We start from the raw sequence: 27935 nt of genomic DNA, 5'->3' as shown, positions 1-27935 counted from the left end.
CCTCCATGGCTGAGGCTGAGCTGCAGTCAGAGTTTTCTCTCTAGTGACCTGAGCAGGACGCAGGCCCGTAGCATAGAGTGTACAGAGCTGCCCGACGCACCAGTGACCAGAGGAGGAGCAGCTAAGGTGGGGGGAAATCATCTGGTGGCCCTCTTCCCTCCTGTGCTCCCTCCAGCACTCAGGGCCGGAGTAAGGTTTGTGGGGGCTCCTACCAATAAAATTACTTCATGCTACACACAGTGCTCTCAATATGTCACAGTGCCCCCAGTATAAACATGCCCCACAGTGTGCCCAGTATAAACATTATGCCCCCAGTATACCACAGTGCACATAGTATATAAAATATGCTGCACAGTACCCCCCAGTAATAATATTACGCCCACAGTTCCCCCAGTGTTAAAATAATACCCTACAGTGCCCAACACAATGCCCCCAGTATTATTATTATGCCCCACAGCACCCCCAGTATACCATACAATGCCCCAGTATTAATATGCCCTACCTATGCCATACAATGACCCCAGTATTAATATTATGCCCCAGTATGCCCTACAGTGCCCCACAATGACCCAAGTATTAATATGCCCCACAGTGAAACCCAATTTTAATATAATAACCCACAGTGTGGCACACAAAGCCCCCAAGTACTTACCTTTTGTGGTGGGCTCATGATTTTGCAGCATCCAGACGGGGCTGCCACTGATTTTGGCTGCGTAGTGTATACAGAGCGGCTTCCGGATACCAGAAGCGTTGTGACCGTGACGTAACACTTAAGGGACTCGTGAGTCGCTCTGTATGAACTATGCATTCAGAAGTAGCAGCATGGCAGCCCCGTGACCATCTGGGAACAGGTGCCACTGGGCACCTGCTCTCATCAATTGGTGGGTCAGACCGACCCTGTGGGTGGGTGGCCCAGCTAACACTGTTCACGCCACGTGTGCTCTGCCCCCTCATCTCCTATGCTCCTTTAGCAACTGTAACGTAGGAATGTGCCATTGCTGCCTTCGCAACATGCTTTACGATGTCATGCAGCCATCACCTTGGTAACCATTCAGTTAGCTAGTGCGCATGCACAGAGGACACCAGAAGATTGAGCATACACAAAGGAGCCGTTTTGTAGACACTCCTCCTTGGTGTATACAGCAGAATGGACATCACCAGCCATCGGAAAGAAGCATGTGAGGGCAGCATCCATCGTAATCCCGACATCTAATGGAAAAAAAACATTACAATTGGTTCGGGAACATCGATAATTGGCAACCGTCGGTTTCCGTAGGACATCCCTGCTCTAACACTGGGCCTGATACTGAGGTGCAGGCATGTCGATGTTTACGCTGTTGAACGATTATTTGCTACTGCGCATGCGTGGGAAGTCCTGAAAACCCCTACAGTGCATGCGTACCCCTGATTGCACGCAGAGATCTCTGTTGCGTACGCGATCGCTCCCATTTGAGCTGATGGTGGGAAGCCATGGGTGGTCCTGGAAGGTGACCAGTGGCGTTTCAGTGACCGTGGCTGCGTTCTCAAACGCAGAGCTGCAGCCGCAGAGGACATGTTTAGAGAAAGCCCAGAAGGAGACACTGCGCCAACCCAGGGGGAGTCATAAGTGTCGATGGTGGAGTGTTTGAGTCCACGGGTGGATTTGAACTGTTCACAGACATTGAATGTGGACGTCTCAGGGATTGCAATGTTCGCCGTTTGCAAGTACACCAGGGGGAGGTTGAAACTATTATAGCATTAATAAATTGCGGCTGCGTGTGCATTAGCGTCCACCTCTGAATCCGGCCCACTGTTTGCCTGCTCATTGAGTACTGAATTGACTGCACTAATCTAGAGAGTACATCCCACTAAAGTACTTGGGTGGGGATAACATAGGGATTGTCATTAGTATTTCAAATTAAATCCCGTTTAAAGATTAAAGCAATAGCAGGATTTGCAACACATTTCATGACTCCCGTTGTTTCACAATAAATAGATTTGGCATCAGTGGATCAGAGCGTGGTTTGGGGAACGACCTACGTTGTCTGGGGCTGGCTGGGCACGAGCCCCAGGTGACAGTGGTGGGTGACACTGGCAGGGGCTCCAAGAGAGGGGATCACATTAAAAGGAAATTGAAAAGTAAGGAAGCTGTGCCCCATCCCAAAAAGCCAGATGACTTTCCCAGCTGCAGGATACTGTTCCGGGCACCCTGCAAGCCAAATACAGTTGCCACCAGGGAAGAGACAGTGCCACCTACCCTCACACACCCCTACTTAAGGCTCTGCTCTGTATTGTATATCAGTCACTAGGAGATAATCTGTGTTATATGGTGGTCGATACGATGCTCCCTGTATTGTATTTACTAGGATGCTCTATGTATTGTATATAGATCACTTGGATAGTCTGTGCATGTCACTAGGATGCTCTACGTTTAGGGTACAGGCAGGCAGAGGCATTATGATTTATTTTTATTTTCTTTTACACTGCTAGGGAATATTTTTATTTTCACCCCACCCAGGGGCGTCTCTAGAGAGGAAGGGGCCCACGTGCAGTCCCCGACACGGGCCCCCTCCTCTCCGCCTAGCAGCGCACTGAGCTGTGCGCAGCCAGCGCCGGAGTTATAGACTCTGGGTACTAGAGTGTGCCCAGAGTCTATAGTGTATGCACAGGTAACCGGGAAAATGGCCGCGGCGGCCATTCTCCCTGTACTGCACATACGCAAACGACGTGAAAATGGCCTCCACGGCCATTTTCCCGTTGTTTTACAGCGCCGGACGCCCGCACCGACGTGGGACTCCGGAGAGGTAAGTATTATTATGGGTGCAGGGTGTGCGGTGCGGTGTTCCCCGCACACCCTGCACCCATTATAGTAATGCCCCTGACCCCGCCTACTTTTGTATAGGCCCCTACTTCTGTTGACCACTCTCATAATTTTTTAAGTGTAACTTTTAGTTTCCAATCTGGGGAGGGGGCCACCGTGCTCAGGAGCTCATTCTGACCCGCTCGCTGCTGCCGATGGTATGCTTTGTGTATGCATTGTGCGCATGCGCATACCTTAGCGAAAGTTCACAATGCGTTCACTCGCTGCGCATAGACAGCCCAGCAGAGTGAGTGACAGGGCAAGCCGTTTGTAGATGGTAACGGGATGGCCATTAAAAACGGTGGAGTGGTGGTGCAAACGTATGCGTGCCTGAGCATCTCAACAGCGTTTTAGAGGTGTGTATAATTATAAGACCGCATCACAGTACACGTCACCTGGCTGGTTTTTACACTGAAGTGCTCGCAGTGCTTGTGGCAGGGTATGGTCAACCTCAAGCGCTGCGATCGCATCTGATGTACCGATGGTTGCATACACTTCCTGGCCATGGCGTGCACAAGTGGGCGTCTTAAAACAGGGTGGTGGGTGTCTGCATACACTATGTGATCGCTCTCTAAGGAATACTGGGCATGCTAATGCATTGCTGTGCGGTAGCACTGCCTACGCAATTTGCATACACATCGTGCGAGCGATTGCATCTAGCAAGCAGCTCTGAATCAGCGTCTAAGTTTTTGGCCCAGGTGAAAGAATGCTTACCTTCCACCCTTTATTTTACTTTTGGGAGATGTGGAGAATCCGATATGCTGATTTGAAACTTGGGGACATATTTACTAAAGTGTCGGTTTACAAAGGTGGAGATGTTCCCCATAGCAAACAATCATAGTGTTCCTGCTAGGCTAGGTTTCAGTGGGGAGCTACATCCCTGTCTGACACTGCGGTCCAGGGGTGGGGAGAGTTCAGGTAAAAATCACTGGTGAGTGAATAGATACTGTGTGCATGCGCATGGCATCTATTCACACTGCGGGGAGAGCTTGGCAGCCCAAAGTACATTTATCTAGTACCTTCCATCTACCTATATTCTGTGTGCGACTGCGTTTATATCTTAATGCAAAATGCTACGTTACAGTGTCAGCGGCTGTAACGTAGCATCTGGCTGTGACGCTGTAACGTAGCATCTGGCTGTGACGCTGTAACGTGGCATCTGGCTGTGACGCTGTAACGTGGCATCTGGCTGTGACGCTGTAACGTGGCATCTGGCTGTGACGCTGTAACGTGGCATCTGGCTGTGACGCTGTAACGTGGCATCTGGCTGTGACGCTGTAACGTGGCATCTGGCTGTGACGCTGTAACGTGGCATCTGGCTGTGACGCTGTAACGTGGCATCTGGCTGTGACGCTGTAACGTAGCATCTGGCTGTGACGCTGTAACGTAGCATCTGGCTGTGACGCTGTAACGTAGCATCTGGCTGTGACGCTGTAACGTAGCATCTGGCTGTGACGCTGTAACGTAGCATCTGACTGTGACACTGTAACGTAGCATCTGGCTGTGACACTGTTAACGTAGCATCTGGCTGTGACGCTGTAACGTAGCATCTGGCTGTGACGCTGTAACGTAGCATCTGGCTGTGACGCTGTAACGTAGCATCTGGCTGTGACGCTGTAACGTAGCATCTGGCTGTGACGCTGTAACGTAGCATCTGACTGACGCTGTAACGTAGCATCTGACTGTGACACTGTAACGTAGCATCTGGCTGTGACACTGTTAACGTAGCATCTGGCTGTGACACTGTTAACGTAGCATCTGGCTGTGACGCTGTAACGTAGCATCTGGCTGTGATGCTGTAACGTAGCATTTCGCATATAGATACAGCAGCAGTCGCACACAGAACATAGGAATGCCACATATCATCTTAATCAGCAGAAGCTGCGTGTGCATTATATTGGTATGGCTTTGCGAATACAATGCATTTTAAGGGAAAGGTCGCACGAAAAGATGCTCTGCGCTACCGATTTGCTCCACGGCATTGCGCAACTAGAAGGGCTGTTTAACACGCAAGATATTAGATGTATGTGGACACATCTGTACATGATTTTTTTTTGTCTCTTCCAGTAATACACCATGATCCTTGCTCACCTTTTGGGTCCATCTCTCCGTACCAAAAAACCCCCCTCCTCAGGATGCAGATATTTCTGGGGGTGGCTAAATGCAGTGTTTAACAGGTAAGGCCTATCATTCGCTGCTTTATTGAGAGAGAACCTGTCACATTTGTTAAGCAGTGCTTTTAAACCTACTCTCCTGGTTGCTGTATTTGACAGCTATCAGGCTGTAGAAAACATGAAGCAGAGGGTGGAGCGGCAGTATGTGACTGAACCAGACCTGCAGGTACCCTACAAAGTGCTGACCTTATGGCTGGCAAGTTTTAGCCTGGGGGACAAGCACACAACACTGAGCCTTGAACAGCGACTTAACCTTAAAAGTGGTTTGAGGTATAGAACATAAGAGCTGACTTATCAAAGGGCAAAAATGTTTTTTTTTTTTTCTTAGTTTTTCTTTTTATGTTATTATTTTTAATTTACGCCCATTTTGTCTCTCTAAGTGCAGTCGCTCATTAGCAGCATTTGGACTGACCTTAATTAAAGGGAAACTGTTCTACAATGCGACATTGACGCAACCCACCAATAACAGCATTTGTAGCACAGGGCGCATTAGTACAGTATATTGTATTTATTTTCATTCACTTTGTTTGGCCGTTTCCCAGGCACCGCTTTCAGGGCAGGAGCCAGGTAACCAATGTGCCTAAACGATTACTGCCGATGCCTATTTTTTCTGGTGGACTCATTTCTATATCCTAATTGTAAAGCCCGACGGAATATACTGACACTATTTAAATAAATATTAACACATAAAAGAATAATATTCTCCTCAGACTCCTAAAAAGATCTCGGCCGGCTCCTGTATTCAGCATTACTTGGCTGCCATTTTGTTAGGTTTTTTTTTTTGTCCTGCCCCCCTTGAAGCCTGTACGCAGATGAGCCTATCCTCACCGCACGACACCATAAACCTAGATGTGCTGAGCGATAAACTCCCAGTAAACTATTTGCTGCCCCATTCCCACTCTCCAATGCACAGTATGAAACACGCAAGGAGATCTAATACAGTCCGATTATTGTTGCAGCGGCTCATGTATAGGTCACGTCAGTTATCCTTTATCTGGAGTCAGTCAGCTCTAGAAGCAGCTGTACCTGGTCTGTTTCTTCAGAGCAATAAGATACTTTGGGCCTCTTATCTGGTGCGCAGAGGTAATCAAATCTGAGTCTTATTCAGACCCTGTCTGTAATCACTAAACTTAATCCGGGATACAGCACAACGGCAAATAAACATTGTTACAGTTGAGAGCACACTTGGTAATTAGGAATATAGAAGATTAAAAACCAATCTGATATCCATGGGTGTGTTTCCCTGGAGTCCTTAGAGCCTGACGCCTCAGCTGCTGTCAACATTTAATTTCATTATTCAAGGCTTTACATGAACGTGCCTTGATGTATAGTAGATTTGTGAAATTGGGAAAGACGTGTGTTGTAATGGCAGAGTCACATGCGGGATGACATATTGGGTATATTTATGTAATCACACAAGTGTTATAGGTTAAAAAAAAAAAAAAAGGCTATTTTTGTGATGACCGAATGAATCGAGGTACAGTGACTGAATTACGCATTGTTTAGCTGTGAACAGAGACGGGTCAAGAGGTTGGGTTATGCTGTGAACAGGGACGGGTCAGAAGAGCCTCTGCTCGGGCCCCCCCATCCCTCTCTCTTTGCCTCTGTCCGCGGTAGACTCTGGCACTTGCCAGAGTTTATTGTGCATGTGCCGATCTCCAGGAAAATGGCGCCATTTTACCAGTGATTTCTGTAGTGCGCGTGCACAGATCTCAATAAAAGATGTAAGTATTTTGAATGGGTGCAGGGTGTGTGTTGTGGGCCCCCTGGGCCCGTGTGCACCGCACTCATTATAGATACACCTATGGCTGTGAATTTGGGGCGTATCCATGTAATCACAGAATCAAATTGGGGATAATGGAAAGTTGAATGCAAGCCCGTTCTGCAGACAGATCTGGCGTGTTTTCACACTCCGTATAGTCTGTATCTGAGCGCACACATCCCAGGGGAATTCAGAGTTCGCAACGTAATAGCATCTCCACTTGCTGCTGAAGGGGCGTAACTTTGCTGCAATGGGGCATTCACTCGTAGACCATGTCTAGCAAGGCCGTGTTGATGGATCTGAGCCTACACAGAGGCAGTTGTGCACATGCAGAGATCCTTATTATCACAGAGTGATTTCTTGCAGGTATAGGCCTGGTGTAAGTGGGCACTAATAATGAGGACGGCTATAAAAGCAAACGGCGCGGAATTACACCAAAAACATTATATAGGCTAAGATGATATGAAACAAAAGTTAAGGATGGTCCTGCCCACATGAGATTACACGCTAAGCTGTAGAGTAACCAACCACATCAGACATATACAATTACGAGTATGCTAGAGAACATAATTGAAATGACATAACTCCACATACTGTAAATAAAATGAAAGTTTAAATAAATACAATGACATCTCAAAGTCCAGATCTTAGAGCAGGAGTTAAGCAGCGCTATCTATACCCCTTTGGGTCTATGGGAACCAAATAATGGGGGTATGGGACTCGGATCTGTGGACAATTTCTAAAGAAAGAAGTTGTAAGATTAAAATAAATGAGTTTGAATATTGGCCATTTGCATACGAGGGCGAACGGTAAAAAACGAGTGAGCGTTAAAGTGCGCAACCTCTTGCCCTTCCCTGCAGGGCACGCCATACGCTCTCACAGAAGTGTTTGTGATGCTACATGTTCCAATTCTTAACATAGGACTAGCTTTCACATGGTCTGGTGTCCAGTTGCTGAGATGCGGGTGTGTTAGGCTAATGCTCCTTATGAAGATAGGTTGATGAATCTGAAATCAAAGTGGGGAAATGGACTTGATGTGTCAGGTGAGATGCGAGTGACATTATCGGTCACTATGAGTCGCACGCAGCAGTGCTTATTTGGCGGTTGCCCGTTTACGACTTCATACAAATGCCGCTACGCGCTCCTTTCCTCGTGTACATCTGTGCGGCCAAATGTTCCATGTGAGCGAGATGCCCGTTGCCAGCGTCCTTATAGGCGGTAATACCGATTGGTGCGTCCCTATACACCGCCATCGATCGCAACGTACACCAGCCCTGTGCCAGTTTTTACGGCTGACTATACATTCACCCCTAAAGCGCAAGTTAAAACTTTTATCAAACAGTGGGGGAGATGTATCAAACCTTCTAAGAGGACAAGTGGAGGCGTTCCCCATACCAACCAATCAGCTTCTAGCTATCATAATATAATATTGGAGACTCTGAATACCGGAATAGACCATCCCGGGTACTGTTAATACCCATTACCAACTTTGGCTTTACGACAAACACCTGCCGCACCAACATTGTTACTGGACATTGCCACATTGACTTGATATCCACCCTTTCATAAAATAATAGCTACAGTCTGATTGGTTGCTATGGGCATCTTCTCCACCTGTCCTCTTTAGAAAGTTTCTATCCCCCAATATACATTTTACTTGCATTTTAAAAGGTGTTACACATCATTAAACACCAGTGGGTACATGGCCAAATACACTAAGACATACACTAAATACACTAAGACATACACTAAATACACTAAGACATACACTAAATACACTAAGACATACACTAAGACATACACGAAGACATATACTAAGACATACAGTAAATACATTAAGACATACAGTAAATACATTAAGACATACACTAAATACACTAAGACATACACTAAATACACAAGAAAAATGTAAAATAATCCTGTGGAAGCGAAAAAGTGAAAAACAGACATAATGATGCTCACAATAATTGGGCAGCACAGATGGTGTAATGGTTAGCAGTACTGCCTCACAGCACTGAGGTCGTTGGTTCGGTACCCACTATGGCCCTAACTATGTGGAGTTTGTATATTCTCCCTGTGCTTGCGTGGGTTTCCCCCGGGGGTATGCAATCGGGAAGCCGACTGCCTAAATACCGACAGCCGGCTTCCCGACTGTCATATCCCGGCAAGGGTGTAATGCCGGGCGTCTAGATGTAGACGCCCGGCATTTCCCCGACGCCGAGAGACCGGCGCCCGGCATCCTGATCGTAGTGATGCCGGGTGCCGCGAGCGGACAGCCGCGGGGGGGGAGGGTTAGGTTTAGGGCTCCCGGGGGGGACTTAAGGTTAGGCACCCCACCGGGAGGGTTAGGCTAGGGGGAGGGTTAGGGTTAGGCACCCCGGGGGGGAATTAGGGTTAGGCACCCCCCCCCGGGGGACTTAGGTTTAGGCAGCGGGGAAAGGGGTGGTTAGGCACTTGGGGGGAGGTTAGGGTTAGGTTAGACAATACTTACCTATCCACGATTGGGATTTCCAGCGCTGTCGGGCTTCCGCTGCCGGGATCTCTGCTGATGTCGGGCTGCCGCTGCCAGGAATCGAACCCCTGCGGTGTTTCATACCAATTCCGCTCCGGTTTACTCCCACACTACAAAAATATACTGGTAGGTTAATTGGCTCCCAACACAAATTACCCCTAGTGTGTATGTGTGTGAGCATGTGGTAGGGAACATAGGGCCTGATTCAGAGCCGTTCGCTATTTGCGGTCGTTCGTTCAAAAACAAGGGGTGGCTATTCAAATGATCCGTTCGCAAATTGCAGTCTGTTCACACCTCTAAGTCTGAACGAGCGAGCAAAACATACGCTCGTTTATTTGTTAAAAACGCCCCCTGGCCGCTCGCACCATACGTCATGTCCGCTATTTATTAGATTAATCGAGTACATCGACCAGCGTATGAACTGCTCGCTATTCTTGTGGTTGGTTTTTGCTACCACAATTTTGCGAACAGTTCTGGCTTAAAAAAAACCCAGTGACGTGGTCAATGACGCTGCTGTTTTAAATATGCACACCCATAAAACGCCCGTTTTGACCTTTAAGCACGCCTGCGTTCTGATTTCCACTCCCCGTTTTCAAGCACCTTCCCCTGTTACCACCCACATACGCCTCATCCTGTCACTCAAATTATCAGGCATTCGCTATTTTGCGAGCACATGAATTTCGGCCGCACTGACTGGTTCGCGCATGCGTATAACGATCCGTACGCATGCGCAGATGTGCGAACATCGCTCGGAACGAGCGTACTGCCGCTAGCGAGTGGCTCTGAATGAGGGCCATAGATTGTAAGCTCCACTGGGGCAGGGATGGATGTGAATGGGCACATATTCTCTGTATAAGCGCTGCGGAATATGTGTGCACTATATAAATAACTGGTAATAAATAATAATAAATAATTAAACCTAATACGAGGGGTCATAATTTTATGCTAAAACCAAAATGCTGGGATACGCTGCCTAGAATACATATAATATGATGATACTTGTTACATTGGGTTTCTATGTTGTTGGATGGATCTGATATTGCAGTGTTACCTGGAGAGGGGATAGCCATAACAAGTCCTCGGTATCTAATCAGAGGGACATAAATGTGCATAAAACAAACTACAAATGAGGCATTTATCAGACATCAGTAATATACTGTATATAGAAGCTCTTTATCTATTCCAAGTATGAACTGAACAAGAAGGTATCTGTGTATTTTATATTCAATCCCGTAAGGTGCCTACACACATAGCGATGTGCTCATGATCCGACCTGAGGCACGATTTCCCCTGAACTCTCCCCAGGCAGCTCCCAGGCAGTCCTACACACGATTTGGAGTAAAAAATGTCCAATCTGACTTAAGATCTATCATGCAGCCAGTGCATTGTGTCCCAGATTGGCAAATCTGCCCTACAGCAGGGCAGATCTGAAGAAGCGATGTACGACGAGTGGGGACGCGCATCGGCATCGTGATCATAAGTAGAAACTCACGATTTGGCCATATTCTAAACGATTTGTCGTCACGATTCGTTGAAATCTGGCAAATTGTGTAAAAATCGCCATGTGTGTAGGCACCTTTAGGCTGTGGCGTCTCTTGTATCCAGAATAAGTATATTTTCTGAAGCCATTACTCAGATTTCTGCGCAGTGCCGATATTTACGCAGTTGAGCGATTATCGGCCCACTGCGCATACGTTACGGTCGCACTGTGCACGCGCCAAGGTACCTTAGCGATTCCGCTCGCAGGGAGGATTTCTTTGCAAAGTGATTGACATTCAAGGACCGTTTGCAGGCGGTTACAAGAAGTGGCACAAAAAAGGCAGATGTGTCGTGTCCGTTTCCGGGACGTCTATCTGACTATATCTGCGATCCCGTACGCTGAATATATGGCACCAGCATCTAAGTTCCCACGCCCATTCTGCACTTGCTTGGATCTGCAAGGCCCCCAGTCGGCGTCTCAATACATTTCCAGGCGGCTACAGCGTTAGTTGTGATTACGTTAGCGTCCGCATCTGAAACGGGCCCTCTATCTGGTAAAGTCTGAGTTTGCTCACTGTGTTAGACTACCTTAAGATATCTTTGAACAGGGCAATCAACAAGACCCTACTTATGTGTACTGATAATGATTGTGGTCCTACATTTCGGTGTGGGATGATCAGTCTATGTCAGGCTAGAGGGACTATGAAAAAGGTGTTATCATTTTCATTGCATATATAATATTTTCCACACCTGCAGAGTTGACTATGAACGTATAAAGGACGTCGGACCTGACCGAGCCGCCTCAGAATGGCTCTTGCGCTGCGGGGCCAAAGTACGTTATAAGGGATTTGAGAAGTGGCAGCAGGATTATAATGGGCTCCCAACTGGAACTCTGGGGAAATACAAGATACAAGCTATAGATGCCAGCGAGTCCTGCATTATGTACAGAGGGTTCGACTACTTAGGTAAGGACTTGGACTACTTGGGTTACTAAGCTAACAAGTGGCTGACACGAACGGGACCGGTATCTGCCTGCTGTATAGGAGAATTGCTGGGACCTACAGTACATTATTATCATTTATTGGAAAGAAGAGGAACATAGGGCCTGATTCAGAGCCGCTCGCTATTTGCGGTCGTTCGTTTAAAAAAAAGGGGTGGCTATTCAAATGAACCGTTCGCACTTTGCGGTCTGTTCACGCCTCTAAGTCTGAACGAGCGAGCAAAACTTGCGGTCGAAATTTAGAAAAATACGCCCCCTGGCCGCTCGCATCATACGTCATGTCCGCTATTTATTAGATTAATCGAGTACATCGAACAGCGTATGAACTGCTCGCTATTCTTGTGGTTGGTTTTTTCAACGGCTACTTTGCGAGTAGTTCTGACTAAAAAAAAAACAAATGACGTGGTCAATGACGCTGCTGTATTAATTATGCACACCCATAAAACGCCCGTTTTGACCTTTAAGCACGCCTGCGTTCTGAATTCCACTCCCCGTTTTCAAGCACCTTCCCCTGTTACCACCCACATACGCCTCCTCCTGTCACTCAAAATAGCAGGCATTCGCTATATAGTGAACAAACGAGTTTCGGCCGCACTGACTGGTTCGCGCATGCTTATTACAATCCGTACGCATGCGCAGTTGTGCGAACATCGCTCAGTGCGAACGAGCGGCCGCTTACGAGCGGCTCTGAATCAGGCCCATAGACAGTAACAAGTAATAATGTGCAATTGGATGTTGGTAACTGTATAACATACTGACTGTAGGCTGTAGGAGGAGGCGATCACATCTGATTGAGAGCCTGATTCAGAGCCGCTCGTAAGCGGCCGCTCGTTCGTTCCGAGTGATGTTAGCCCAACTGCGCATGCGTACGGATCGTTATACGCATGCGCTAACCAGTCAGTGCGGCCGAAATTCATGTGCTCGCAAAATAGCGAATGCCTGCTATTTTGAGTGACAGAAAGAGGTGTATGTGGGTGGTAACAGGGTAAGGTGCTTGAAAATGGGGAGTGGAAATCAGAACGCAGGCGTGCTTAAAGGTCAAAACGGGCGTTTTATGGGTGTGCATATTTAAAACAGCAGCGTCATTGACCACGTCACTGGGTTATTTTATAGTCAGAACTGCTCGCAAAATTGTGGTAGCAAACACCAACCCCAAGAATAGCGAGCAGTTCATACCCTTGTCGATGTACTCGATTAATCTAATAAATAGCGGACATGACGTAGGATGCGAGCGGCCAGGGGGCGTATTTTTCAAAAAAACGAACGCAAGTTTTGTTCGCTCGTTCAGACATAGAGGCGTGAACAGACCGCAAACAGCGAACAGTTTATTTGAATAGCCACCCCTTGTTTTAGAACGAACGACCGCAAATAGCGAGTGGCTCTGAATGAGGGCCTGAGTTTGTCCTACTTATGAAATCATTTAGCAGGGTTCCTCATAGTGTCTTTAAGAGGGGATATTTAATAAGCAAGGTCCTCATTCAGACCCGGTCGCAAGCGCTGACCGCTCGCAACCGGATCGATGTTTAGGCCCTGCGCACGCGCAGCGGCCGCACTGCGCGTGCGCAAGCCCTGGAGCGAGAGAGAAACTCTCTCGCTCCAGAGCTCACTACAAAAGGGCCGGCTGTCGATGTTGATAGACAGCTCGCCCCGTTTTGTAGGCGTGGCGGGGGGGTGGTTTCCAAAACAGAGGCTTAAGGAACGCCAGACCATTTTGTGGGCGGCCGCACTGACATCAGCAGTGATGTCAGTGGGGAGCTTCCTGCTCGATCAGAGCAGGAAGCTCCCTGGGGCTTGCGGCTGCCGAGACCCAACCTTAGGGTCTCGTCGCAAGTCGCGATGGTCTTGACCATCGTGACCATCAACCTGGTCGGTCGCTAAAGCTGTAGGTGGTAACCCACAGCTTAGCGAGCGACCAGGAGGCCACACTTAAACATACAAGCAGCCGCCCTCATTCAGAACAAGCGCTCGCTTCTTGAATGGGGGCCAAAGTCTGTGCAGATGACCTTGTTACCTTAAGTAGCAGTAAGCCCTTGTGTACGATTTCAAATGATTTCACATTGCTCTTCACAGTGGCTGTAGGGGAGGCACCCAGTCATCCCATCTTTGTGTATGACATTCTTTCATTGTTTAGCACTGCTCCTCATAGTGACTTTTGACAAATTTTTTAATTTTCCAAACTGCAATTAAAAATGAAAACTAAAATCTGATTGGTTCCTATAGACAATTCCTCATCTTTCTACACTGTTAACTATAAATGCAGCACTTTAAGGTTCATTTAAATATGGGCATCCCATGGTGCATGTAGTTTTTAATCCTACTTGCATGAATGCACCTGTATTTATAGGGTAGCCCAAGAAATTGGCGTCTTGTGTAGATGCAAAGCTCTTCATCTTCTGCCTGACAGCACCTGGGTCAGGTGCACCATTGTAACCAATAACTCTTTTGTTTGGTTGTTGACACAGGATTTGTGCTTCAGGAACGTCACAGTCCATTGAATTGGCTTTCCCATTCTAGGCATTGCTAGTAGAGCCATGCTGACATAGATTCAATATTGCTGCTGTTGTCCAAAAATAAAAGGGGAATTCGTCCTATTGTAATATCTGACTACACTATGTTAAAATGAAAAATATGCCAGAAAATGTAGAATGCTGTATTTCCATTGACTGTACTGTAGTTGATATTTCTTATGTTTGTAATTGATATGCTTCAATAAAGGAGAAAAAATATGGCAGAAAAAAAATTGTAGATGAAGAAATTCCCAGTAAAACCAGTGTAACCAAAAATACACGTAAATGGGTCTGGTTATAGGGGTGTAAACTGGGGCCTTGAAGGACGTTAAAGTCTATTAATTGCTTCTACACAGTGGTGGCAGCCATTTTCTGGAATGATCTACTATTCATAAAATGCAGCCTATTAATTCACTAGTGGCAGCACTGAGCCAGGCTGGTTACTGGAGCTGCCCCAGCTTACCCCGGTCATACTGCCTAATGTGTAACTGAGTGCCTCCTACAATGCATTTAAATGAATGAGTAACGCAGGTCCTGACCTGTCCATAAGTAATGTAAATATTCTGAGGAACTATTATCTCTTCCTTCCAGACGGTCTGGAACACCTCGAAGAAATAAAGCTGTATAAGTGCATATATATCGAGGACGCATGTCTGGAGAGAATAAGCAAGGTAGAGAACCTACAGCAAAGTCTCCGGAGACTGGAGATCATCACCTGTGGAAATGTGACTGATAAAGGCGTCCTCTCACTTAACTCTCTGAGGTAGGTCACCGGCGTGGCGTGCTTCACGCTTACTTGTCATCTGCAAAGTCTCTGTATGACAGTTAGTGTCTACGCCTCATCCTGCAGTGATTGTAGTGGGTCCGTGCAGTTATTTTCAACCAGAATTTACATTTCTTTTTGGAATTATGGTGCCTAATAAAAAAAAGACTTCACAGTGGAGCTGCAGGATGTTGTTTAGTGAAAACGACTAGTTGTGTCACTGGTGTGAGGTCAGTAAGGCTCCGAGTAGTGAACATTAACGGATCACTTCTAGATAGCAATGTGAGTTCTGTAGCAAAGGTTACAGTGTTATGTGAGCCAATGCTGTGGGTCTGATTAAAATGAAGGTACTTGTACTTCAGGAAGTTGAGTTGCTTACCTTACGCAGAGACGGCGGCAAATCTATAGGTCCCAGTGTGTATCTGGGTTCTCTGCTTACCTGGGCTTCCCAGGTTTACCCTACACCTCGTCTCTCCTTCCTGACTGTACCATGCGCTGCAGGGCGTCCATCAAAAGGTAAATTATTATGAGAATTCTGTGCGATGTTACCATACAAAATGTAGGTGCGTTCCCATGTTCTTGTTTAGTGAGTTTGCCTGCGGAGCTTACAGGGCTATTGTTTGCTTACACACCCAGAATCCTTTTCTCTCCCCAGAGCTCTTTAATTAGTCTAATTAAGGTGTGATTATCCCCAGTAACGTATGGCAAAGTGTTAAGGATGATTGCACAATCTATTCTAGTTATGCTATTGTACACACACACACACACACACACACACAACAAAAGGTAAAGAACTGGCACTCTTGTATAAAAATGGTAAGTTGCCTGGGTGCCCTGCCAAACGCAATGGTTATAATACAGGGTGATGCTGGATGGCTATCCAGATCTTGTAGTCGGTGTAATACACTGCTACCACTCGCAGTCAGTCAAACGTTTCGGTTTTATTACCTTTGTCAAGGACTAAATAAGTACAAAATGAGCTTACCCTAAATAGAGCATACACCCCCAGTGCAAAGCGATACGTGGCAGTCCACTTCCGGGATCGCCACCCAACACTGACGTCATGTCAGTGCGTCCTAGTTGTGACATGTCCGTCCCGGCTGGGGCTGCCATGGAAACTATAACAAAGATACGGTGAAAAATAGAGAAATACCCCCAACAAAGAAAAATGGAGATAGAGATCCATAAATATAAATCATGAAAACAGATAACTTCACATGAATGACAACCTATACTGCATAATAATTATAAAAAAACAATTGAAAGACAAATACTCATTGAGGCCAAAAGGATGCACCATATTTACACGGTGAATCCACTTGGCCTCAAGCTGCAAAAGGGCTCTCTCTCGATCCCCTCCTCTTGGGGATACCCGGACATGATCAACCATTTTATACCTGACTGTCGCTAAATTGTGATTACATGCCTTAAAGTGTCGGGCAACGGGCTGTTCACTACTTTTACCTTCTAAGGCTTGGCGAATGGTCGAGCCATTCGCTCCTTAAATTGCGTAGTTGTTTTACCTACATAGACAAGTCCACAAGGACACCTAAGGATGTAAATAACAAAACGACTAGTGCATGTCAGCACATTATGTATTTTAATGGATTTACCTGATTGTGGATGTAAAAAGAAATCACCAGTCTCCAAGTAGCCACAAGTTTCACAACCTGTGCACCTGTAATTACCTGGTTTTCTAGACATAAAATGTGCAGTATTACTGCTACTCAAACCAGTGATATCATTACGAATGACACTATCTCTGATATTCCTGCCATGTCGGTAGCTAGGAAGAATGGCACAGTTTTTAAGCATTGGTAATTCTGGATCTTTGCAAACTATAGACCAATGTTGCCTGGCCGTTTTAATCATACTCTCACACTTAAAGTGGTTTGGGTGAACTCTTACACTTCTATCAGATTGGGACTCTACCACTATCAGTTTAGACAACAATCTGGGTATGGACATAGCCCTATCCATAGCTCTATGCAAAGCTTTGGGATTATAACCTCGCACAATGAATTTAGATAACACTAATTACATTTGTTTAATAGTGTCCTGCTCGTCACTGCAGATACGTCTCACTCTAGTAAACTGAGAGAAAGGCAGTCCATACTTCAGAGCAGGAGGATGGCTACTCGATGCCCGTAAGAGAGTATTACCGTCCGTAGGTTTTTGGTACAAGGAAGTACCTAATTTGCCTTCTTTGATGGAAATACGGACATCCAAATAGTTGATTTCAGATTCACTAGCCTCATGCGTAAATTTGATGTTATGGTCCATTCTGTTGATGTATTCCAAGGCTTTCTCCAAAAGGACTCTCGTGCCTGACCATATTAACAAAATATCGTCTATGAATCTTGTAACAGTAAAAGATGGTCAGAGATCCAGGGTTCTGTCAGAAACAAGTCCTTTTCTACGTCAAACATAAAAATGTTTGCGTACGACGGTATTATATATACACAGACACAGTGGTTGTAGTTTGTTTTATTATGTATTATTTATTTAAAGTTTCAGGCATCACAATTATTTAGTGTACAGCAGGGCTTGACAAATCCCGGTCGCCACGGCGACCAAGTTTTCAGACCTGGCGACTGGATTTTGCAAAGCCGTGCTGGGATCAAGTGGCTGATCCCAGCATCGGCACAACTGCCCGGGGCAGGCAAAGGAGATGTGTCCCCTGCGGGCATAAGCGTTAACAAGACAGAAGACAGCAGGCGCCAGCTGAAAGAAGAGTCGGCGCCGCTGGCCAGGACGGGCCAGCGGCACAGAAGAATGTGGCTGAGGACCGGAGAGGACTGCGGGGGTGGAAAGTTAAAGAGCTAACGAAGCTTCCTCCCCCCCGCAGCCTCTTCCACCGTAGCAGGTAGGCCCTCTGTGTGGCCTACTATTAACCCCTCCCTAGACTACCAGCGTTGTCAGTCACTAGGCCCGCAGGGTAAATCAGGCAATAGGCCTGTGTGCATATAGGCGGGCACAAGGCCCGGGTATCTGCCCCCCCTAAATAGGTGTGAGTGACCTGGGCATTAGGCCCAGGTCACTAAAAGGCATATAAGTGGGCCACCCCAAGCATGTGGGGTAGTTTATGCAAGGTTTTGGTTTGGGACGATGGTCTGGCTCCTATATTTTTAAGCTGGCTACTAGATTTTAGAAAAATTTGTTGAACCCTGGTATACAGACATCCATTCTGTCTGCACGTGTGAAATGGCCACAATGAGGCTAGAGAGAGGAAGTCTGAGGAAGTTGTCTATTCAGGAAATATGAAGAGTCTTCAGGATTTGTGCATAAATATGTTCAGATCTCCATCTGAGTCATACAAATAGTCAAAGAAAACACAATAAATCAAATAACACACAAAAGGATACATGTAATGCGGAATAATTCAATAAATGAAAAGGTGTATTTGTCGGAAGAAGTATGTCAACCTCAGTGACTTTATTACGCCAAACATTGACGATAATTGATCTGTCTCGCACATCCGCTTGGAGGTATTTTGTCCCGTTCTTCCTTGTAAAACTGCTTCAACTCATGGATGTTGGTGAGCTGTCTGGCATGAACACCCCAATTCAGGTCCTGCTATAACTTTTCTATTGGAGTAAGGTCTGGACTTAAACTCAGACCCCCCAAACATCAAAATTATCTTCTGCTTCAATTTTTTTTTCTTTTTTTTTATTACTGATTTTTAGTGTGTTTATGGCTATTGTATTGCTATAATGTGCTGAGCTTCTCCTGTACAATTTGCTGCTACAGTCCTGAAATCATAGTCCCAGCAATGATGGCAAGTTGTCCTGGTCCTGTGACAGCCCCAAACCGTGATACTGCCACCACTGTGTTTCATGGTTGGGATGAGGTTCTTGTGTTGGAATGTAGTGTTTGCCTTTCTCCAAACGTAACATGTCTAATTTAAGCCAAAAAGTTCTATCTTAGACTCATCCATCCACAGAGCGTCTCCCAGTCGTCCTCTGGCTCATCCAGGAAGGAATTTAGCAAACTTTGAACGGGCATCAGTGTTGTTCTTGAAGAGTAGGAGCTTCCTCCTTGCTACCCTGCACATTATTCTTGTTCAGTGTTTGCCCGATGATGGACTCATGAACACTGACGTAAGCCAGTGCAAGGGAGGTCTGCAGACCCAGTAGCATTACCCTGGGTGCTTTCTGATCTCCCAAAATATTCTGTGCCTTGCTCTTGGAGTGGTTTTTGATGACCACTCCCCGGGAGAATAACAATTGTGGTTTGTTTTCCTATGTCTACACTGCCTGATGGTGGATTGGTGAAATTGTTTTGTAACCTTTCCAAGCTTTATGGGCATAGACGTCTTTCAGAAAACTCCTTTGATCAGTGCACAGCCTCCGTTCACAATCCTGTGCTGTGTATACAAAACTTCGGAAAATGTTTTTGAAATAGGGCGGGGCCACCCAAACTCACACCTGACTATCTGATTGACACTTCCCTTACCCGAGTTAATAATCCTACAGGTTCACATACGTTTTCTGACAAAGAAATGTAGTGTGGGATCAATAAATAAGTGAAAATATAAATCCTATTTGGTTTATTGGGTGCTCTTTATCTAATCTTATGGCTTAGATGAAGATCTAAACACGCGAGACATTTAGACATTTATAAAGGGTTCACACACTTTCTATCTCCACCGTACATATTTTAGGTGATGAAATTAATTTTATTCCCCAGGTGCCCTTGTTGCTTTTACTGTCTATATATGCACTTTATATTATACTGTACTGCGGTTTGAATAAGAGAAGAGTAATGCATATAATGAAACCATCTATTTTGTTAACCTCTAGTAACCATCTGGTCCTAATAAGCAAAAAAAAAAAGCAAGAATAAAGCGCTCCTCCACTAAGGATAGGGAAAATAAACAAAATAAAGAATTATGAATGTCCATAAAGTGTGTATAACATCCAACACTGGAAAGGAAGTCAAATAAGTTTTTTCTCTTTCATCCACTAGGGGACACTGGAGGTTGCTTACGCTGGGGTATAGAGGCGTGGATAACTGGAGCTGGTGGCACTTTAAATCATTTAGAATTGTGAAGCTCCTCCACCTCTATGCCCCATCAGCCCTCCAGTTTAGAAAATGCTCCTCATGGAGCTGGTCACAATCTGCTGTTCTCCAGCAATACATTGGATTTTATTTTAATTTAGGTTTATTTTTTTTCCTACATCTTTTACACTATATTAGGTACCCTTCGCCACCTCTCTAAAGGTGGGGTCCGGGTACCTGGCGCCCTGTTTCTTAGAAAAACAGGAAGGAGTGCACATCGCTTATACTAAAAGCACTGACCGCTCCTTATCGCCACAGCACAACTCTTAACAAGAAGAAGAGTGTGCTGCAACTGTGAGAGCCTCCAGGGAGCGCAGTGAGTATGCTGCGCATTCCCCGCTCCACCACCCCCCTGCGACGCCCGGCCACCCGGCGTGTACATAGCGCTGCTGCTGCGCTGCTTCATCTGTTCCTCAGTCCCAGCTCGCGGCTAATGGAGAGGGACAGAGGCATAGCGGGGCTGTCAGTAGGCTCCTCCGTTAGATGGGGGAAGCCAGTTTCGATAGCAGGGGACTTGATGAAGACGGGGGCGGAGCCTAAACAGCGCGGGCTCTCTCACTCCACACTAGCGGCACAGAGCTGTTACAGACAGCGTGTCTGCCATTTGTTGTGCTAACTGCCGGTATTCTCTCCCTCCTGAGGCAGAGTGCAGCTGCTAGGCTATAGAAGAACTTTTCCAAAGTGCTGTAGTGTGCAGCACATACAAGACCGATTCTCCCGACTACATCCCTGGTACAGAAATCACTGGGGTGTAAGTGCAGGGAATCTAATCTGTGGGAAGGGAGTGGGGTGTACCTCCTCCTCTGTGTCCCAAACCAGCCTTCTGTTTTCAGTTCTGTCTCAGTTCTGATTCTTTTCTATAATCAGTATACTGTGTCCCTTTGAGTGACTGTGTATATCAATGTCAAACAGAACAAAGTCTTTAAAGATGTTTGTCTGTTTGAAGTGTGATACCAAACAAACCAAGCCACATGACACTGGCTCCACGCTATGTAATGCTTGTATAGCAATGATTCCATCTATGGCTATTACTGACTCACCTGCCCCCCCATGGGCCGCTGACATGATAGGAATTATGACAGACTTGACGTCAGAGTTAGCTTGGGCATGTCTCAACCTCCCTGGGTAGCTGGGTTAACAAAGTCTCTAGACACCCTGGTACACGTTATGGGTGCAGCAGTATCTGCACCCTCCACTTCCTACTAAAGCGTACTCTAACGACTTTTCTCCAGCGGAACAGTCGGACAAAGTATTCCTCACAACGGAGGATACCGAAGAGGGTGAGTTGATCCTGTACCCCTCAAGAGTTAGTCTGCCTCTCCCGGGGTGGAGTCTCTAATTTTGGCTGTCAGAAATATCCTTAATTACCTGCGGATATTATTCATGCATCCCAGGAGTGTGAAGTATTTCATGAACATTCAAAGAGCTCGGCTGTTTTTCCATTCTCAAAATCAGCAGCAGCTCTCAGTGGGTTGGAAACAGCCGGATATGCGGTTCCAAATTCCACACATTCCTTTCGTGGCAGAGTCAGAGGTGCTCCCACGCAAGCAAGAGGTGGCAGAGGTAGACGTAGGTTCCGTCTAGCTATCCTTTTCTATCATCCTTAATGGAGAAGTAGGAAACTCCTCCTCCCAGTAGATGCGTCTGTCTCCCGTCTCTCTAAGAAAATGTCACATACAGTATCGGCAGCTACTGTACTAAAAGACCTTCAGATCGTAAGTTGGAGAGTCGGACCTATCCTTGTTACTGCCTGGGTTAACAAGGCTGTGGTTTGCTGGGCTGACCAGTTGATTACAGGTCTGGACTCAGGTACTTCCAAAGCAGTATTACATCTTCTAGCAGAACACATCTGTGAGTCTGCAAATTACCTGGGAGAAGCTTCTAAGGATATTAGTCAGATTAGTGCTCGCATATCTGCATCTGCTATTTCTGGCGCAGAGCCCTCTTGTTGCGCTCTTGGCAAGTGGACGCAGTATCCTAGCGTGCGGTGGACTGTTTACCATTGACTCGTGACATGCCTTTTTGCCTGGAATTGGACAAATGGAGCACTGGGGGTAAGTCTTCTTTCCTCCCGTCTACTACTCCAGCTCCTTACACTGGAGGTTGCCCACACCCTGTTGCACGTCGACAGGAGCCTAAACCAGCTCAGAAACAGGTGGCATGATGGCCTTCTGTTCCACCTGGGGTCTCCTGCAGTGGGAGCCAATTTACAAAAATAAAAAAAAATTTCAACAAGTTTTGGGAACCAGACCTCTTCAGAACCGTGGATTCGCAGACTAATTTCCCTGGGGTACCAAATAGTCTTCAAAGTCCCCCCTCCACTTCGGTTCTTTACTACAAGTCTGCCAATACATGCAGACAAGGTCGGGGTTCTACAAGAGGCTATCCAGTCTCTAATAGTATCATTTGTGATAGTTCTGGTTCCGGCGCATCAACGAGGTATGGGGTTTTTACTCAAACCTGTTTGTAGTACCTAAACCGGATAGTTCGGTCAAGCCCATCTTAAGCCTGAAGTCCTTAAACCTGTATCTGAAGATGTATCGTTTCAAAATGGAACCTCTGCAGTCTGTCAATGCGAGCTTGGAACCAGGGGAGTTCTTATTATCCCTGGATATCAAGGATGCCTATCTCCATGTTCCCATTTGGAAACCGCATCTAGCCTTCCTGTGTTTTGCCATTTTGCAAGACCACTATCAGTTTCGGGCACTGCCGTTTGGGTTATCCTCGGCTCCCCGTTTTTTCACCAAACTTGTGTTAGTCATGATTGCTCGCCTTCGGTCATCTGGAAGTGAACATAATCCCTTATTTAGATGAACTGTTACTCAAGGCTCCATCGGTATCCCTTCTCTCAAGTAATGCCTTACTGTCATATCAAACTCTAATCCAACACGGTTGGAGAATTAACCTCAAGAAACATCCTGTTTCGGAGCATGCTCCTTGATACGGCATCACAGACGGTTTTTCTTTCGATAGACAAAGCCCGGGTTATCCGGTTGTTAGTTCAGCTGGTCCTCAGATCAAAGAAGGTGTTCCTACTTCTTTGTTTGCCTCTCTTGGGGAAGATGGTAGCTGCTTGCAAGGCACTACAGTTCAGGCATTTCCACTCCTGAGTGTTTCAGCTAGACCTGCTATCACAGGGGTCAGGGTCTCATCTGTTTCTACATCGTCAGATCCGTCTGAACCCGATTTCCAAAGTGGCCCTCCTCTAGTGGACACAATCCAACAATCTGTTAGCGGGCCGAAGATTCGGAGTGTGAGACTGGATCATTGTAACAACGTATGCCAGCCTTCGCGGATGGGGAGCAGTAGTCCTCGATTATGACTTTCAGAGTCGATGGTCCACTCTAGAACAGAAGTGGCCCATAAATGTGTTGGAACACAGAACGATTTACAATTCTCTGATAGAAGCAACAGAGTTTCTAAAGTCTTGTCCAGTAAGAGTTCAGTCCGACAACGCAACGGCCTGTCTCTTACATCAACCGCCCAGACGGGACTCGAAGTTGCATGGCCATGCGAGAAGTAACTCCCATTCTCCGGTGGGCCGAGAACCAGTCGGTAATCCTGTCGGCAGTATTCATCCCGGGTCTGGACAACTCGGTAGCAGATTACATAAGTCGCCAGGATATCCATCCCGGGGAATAGCAGCTTCATCCAGAAGTGTTCAACGCTCTTATACGTCGATGGGGGTGTCCTCAGGTGGACTTCATGGCGTCACGATTGAATCATCAGTTCCCAGTACACGCGTCAAGCACTCGGAATCCGCAGACAAAGGCAGTAGACACTCTTGACAGTTCCGTGGATCTACGACTTTGTTTACCTTATTCCTCCGATTCCACTTCTTCTTCGTCTTCAAAAAAGGATAAAACACGAGTCGGCCTCTGTCATTCTCGTGGCTCCTAACTGGCCTTGGAGAAGTTGGTTCTCGGACCTTTGGTCCCTATCGGTAGACGACCCGTGACCCCTTCCTCTGCGCCTGGATCTTCTTCAGCAGGGTCCTTTCGTCCACCCCATTTTAGCGCAACTGCGTTAACGTTAATGAGGTGGTTCTTGAAACATATGTTAAGACGCAGGAGCGTCCCAGACTCTGTTATTCCCACCATGCAGCGCACCAGGAAGCCTGTTTCGGCTGCGCATTATCATCGCATATGGTGTTCTTATATCTCTGGGTGTTCCAGTCGGGTCTTCCGTCTAGGACTTTTCGGTTGTCCCAGTTTCTGTTTTTTCTTCAGACGGGACTGGATTCTGGCCTCGCCTTAGAACATAATGGTGCAGGTTTCTGCCCTTCCCAATTTCTTTAAACGGAATTGGCCCTCATTCCTGAGGTGCAGACGTTCCTTCAGGGGGTCTTGCGTGTACAGCCTCCTTTGTACCTCCGATCGCTCACTGGGACTTAAACTTAGTGCTTCTGTTTCTTTAGTCGCCAATGTTTGAACCTTTTGGAAGAGGTTGATATTAAGGACTTGTCTTGGAAGACTGTCATCCTCCTGGCTCTAGCCTCGGTTCGTAGAGTTTCTGAACTAGGTGCTTTGTTCTAAAAGCCACCTTACTTTGTGTTTCATGCTGTTTGAGCGGAACTCAGGGCGGTAGCCATCTTCCTTCCCAAGGTCGTGTCTGTTTTCCATATCAATCAGCCTATTGCGGTACTCTAGTGGTTCTTCCACCTTGGAGGTGGTTAGGGCTCTCCGCATCTATGTTGCCAGGATAGCGTCCCTCCGGAAGTCGGAGTCGTTTTTGACCTCTATGATGCTGGTCGGAGGGGTTGGCCAGCGTCTCAGCAGATGTTGGCACGTTGGATTAGGTTGGCTATTCATCACACTGATGTTAGTGCTGACCGTAGGCCTCTTTTGTCCTTTTTGGCTAATTTCACACGTTCTGTGGGTGCGTCATGGGCTGCCGGTAAGGGCGCCTCTACGTCATATGTGTGCCGTGCGGCCTCGTGGTCTTCGGTTAACAAGTTTGTAAAATTTTACAGATTTGATACGTTGCTGCTTCGGCATCACGTTTTGGCCACCTTGTTCTGCAGGTTCCGCAGAGCGCTCCCGCCCGTGGGGAAAACTTTGGGACGTCCCCAGTGTAAGCAATCTCCAGTGTCCCCTAGTGGATGAAAGAGAAAATGGGATTTTGGTACCTACCAGTAAATCCTTTTCTCTGATTCCACAGGGGACCCTGGACGCCCACCTCTGCGCTCTTAGCCTGCCTGTCCGGATTGTTTTCCGTATGATTTGGTTATTGTGTGTTCTTCTCTCCTTTTTACTCAGCTTGTTCTCCATCTCCTCTCGGTCTTCATTTTCTAAACTGGAGGGCTGATGGGGCATAGAGGGTGAGGAGCTTCACAATTCTAAATTATTTAAAGTGCCAGCTCCAGTTATCCACGCCTCTATACCCCAGCGTAAGCAACCTCCAGTGTCCCCTGTGGAATCAGAGAAAAGGATTTACCGGTAGGTACCAAAATCCCATTTTTTATTTTTTTTTTGAGTTTTGGGTGTTATACACACTTTATGACATTCATAATTCTTAATTTTGTTTATTTTCCCTATCCTTAGTGAAGGAGCGCTTTATTCTTGCTTTTTTTGCTTATGTACCATTTGTGCTTGGTGTTTGTCGCTGTTTAGAGCTGCACCTTATTTTTGGATCGCTGATGATTAAATTAATTTCCATGTGGTCCTAATGACTGTGTTTGGGACAACGTCACTTTGCACAGATAATAAGTAGGAGTTTATATAATGTTACTAATGTGATCCCTGTCATTTGCAGGCATCTGGAGTATTTATTTTTGAGCGATCTTCCGGGGATCCAGAAGAAAGATGTCACCTTGGAGCTTCTTCAGAAATCCAACCACTCACTACACATAGAGTTAGACCTGGATTAGGAGCCTCAGTCTGATTCTGTGCCTATAATGTACACCATTATTAAAGTAAAGCTGAGTACACACTACACAATATCTTTAAGGATTTGGCCGATTCCGAAACATCGGACGACAAATCGTTAAAAAAATGTGTAGTGCGCCCTTTGGGTCATCAGCCTCATCGTCTGATCTCATGTGCAGCATGTAAGATCAGGTGATGCAGCTGACGACTCCATGCAGCGTTATTGGGTGGGGGGGTGCTGCGTGTCGGGCACCGGATCGCCTAGTGTGTACGGACCGATATGTCGGCAGCCGGGTCGTGTGTCGCATTGCTGGGTACACACGTCGTTTAGTATGTACCCAGCTTTAAGCTATGGATTTGGGAGACCCGTATGAACGGTGCAGGTCATTTGAAATGGAATTCTTCTTTCCATGCACATGTGATAACGCAGGGTATCAGAGCTGGATAGAGTATATAAAATGGCGCCCATACCAATGCATGATTGAAGTTTAAAAGCTTAAATTTATTTTTTACGGTCTCCAAAATAAATAAGACCAAATATTGACCACTGGTCACTTTTTTTTTTTCATTCAATAACCTCCACTGTCCCATAAAAAACCAGTATTGTTGTGGGTATGTATTTGAACATCTGACAGAGGTTTAGGTTGTCCCGTATGTTCCTGTAGGCAGTGGAAAATCCTTTTTTTTTTAAATGTCTTCACATTATAAGAATTGAATCATGCTAGTGAACTCTTGGTATATTGGTTCAGCCCATGTACTAATGGTTACAAAGTAGCACATTTTTTATTTATTTGTGTCAGTCAGTCTGCAAAATATTGTCAGATGCCATCTGCACTTGGACAGATGTATATTGTTATATTTTGCATTAACTCTTAGCAGAAACCAAGAAGAAAGTCTATATATAACTGTAAACATTAATACAATGTAAAATAGTGTTTGAGAGCTTTATCTAGAAAAGTACAAACTCAACCATCATGGTTTCCCAACAGGTCATGTTTTCAGGATAAACTCAACCCTCATGTTTTCCCATCATGTCATGTTTTGAGGATTACTGTTTGTGGAAGCAAAAGGGCTAATTACTGACCAGCAAAATAGATGAACGCACCTGTGCATGATTGAAGACATCCACTAAACATGGCCTCTTGGTCACACTTGTGCACTTTTGCATCATACACATTTTATATTGTAGGTGTGGCAGTTCTTTTAACTTTATTCTTTAAAGTGTGAAATGTAACATGGTGCACTCCAGAACGATATGTATTTGAATTCTGGCTCCATCTTTTGAAATAACTCTGTAAATCAACCGGAGTTTCACATTGGGTGTAATAATACATCCCAAGCGACAGTATAGTGAAGCCCAATATAGAAGGGACTGTAGAATAGGGCCCCCTGCTTGAAAGAGAAAGCTAGGAGGACGAGCCAAAAAGTGAGTGCTGCAGACCCATCATTTATACCTAGGAGGAGGCTTAGCACAGAGGTGCAGCGTCCTCCGTCCTGTCTCGCCGTGTCAGCTACACTTTTTGTAATGTATCCGGGCATCCCCAGTGTAGATAGATCACTTTCTTGTAAGGGAGAGATCTGCTTACATAGGCAAATTAGAGGAGAGCCGAGGTGCAGCTGTAGTTTCCTTTTGCCAGGGACAGCGACCTTTAACACACTTCACTCATTGTAGGAGAGACCCAATTCTTCTATTCCCCACAAAAGACAAACAGCATCTAGTGGAACCAGACAGCCTATCACATCACAGGTACACTTGGAGAACTGGTTACGGTTCCGTCTAATTATTGGGTACTTCCAAGATAAAATGGTAGAAGATCACATTGGGCAATGAGATTTGGGACACTCTCCTCCTCAAAGGTACCCAGCTGGGCGTCACATATGATCTGTGGACACAATATACTGGGGTTATCCTGTCCCCAGGATGGAATCCCCAGGATGGAGAGACTCAGAGGGGAGATCCTCCCAAAGTGA

General features: G+C 46.2%; 1 protein-coding gene across 2 annotated transcripts; it reads left to right on the top strand.

The window, feature by feature from the left end:
- DMAC2L (distal membrane arm assembly component 2 like) lies at positions 1-26508 on the top strand. 2 transcript variants are annotated; one of them, XM_088455274.1, is made up of 5 exons: positions 1-126; positions 4907-5016; positions 11523-11731; positions 14865-15036; positions 25852-26508. In XM_088455274.1, the coding sequence occupies exons 2-5, from the start codon at positions 4916-4918 to the stop codon at positions 25964-25966; spliced, it is 597 nt and encodes a 198-aa protein (XP_088311400.1). In that variant the 5' UTR covers positions 1-126; positions 4907-4915; the 3' UTR covers positions 25967-26508. The 2 variants fall into 2 exon arrangements, with proteins under 2 accessions (XP_088311400.1, XP_088311399.1); XM_088455273.1 differs by having other exon boundaries at positions 2-194.
- The last annotated feature ends 1427 nt before the right edge of the window (positions 26509-27935 follow it).

Source organism: Taudactylus pleione, unplaced genomic scaffold (genome assembly GCF_031769625.1).
Source record: "Taudactylus pleione unplaced genomic scaffold, aTauple2 ptg000652l, whole genome shotgun sequence".
Classification (NCBI taxonomy): domain Eukaryota; kingdom Metazoa; phylum Chordata; class Amphibia; order Anura; family Myobatrachidae; genus Taudactylus; species Taudactylus pleione.
Note: the sequence above shows the minus strand (reverse complement) of the source record. Positions and strands in the feature narration are given on the sequence as shown.

What these genes read in the sequence shown, in the direction of transcription:
- DMAC2L (XM_088455274.1), top strand. Translation starts at nt 4,916, where the DNA reads ATGATCCTTGCTCACCTTTTGGGTCCATCTCTCCGTACCAAAAAACCC. An exon ending in CTAAATGCAGTGTTTAACAG is followed by an intron (nt 5,017 to 11,522) that starts GTAAGGCCTATC and finishes CCACACCTGCAG; the next exon opens with AGTTGACTATGAACGTATAA. An exon ending in CTCTCACTTAACTCTCTGAG is followed by an intron (nt 15,037 to 25,851) that starts GTAGGTCACCGG and finishes TGTCATTTGCAG; the next exon opens with GCATCTGGAGTATTTATTTT.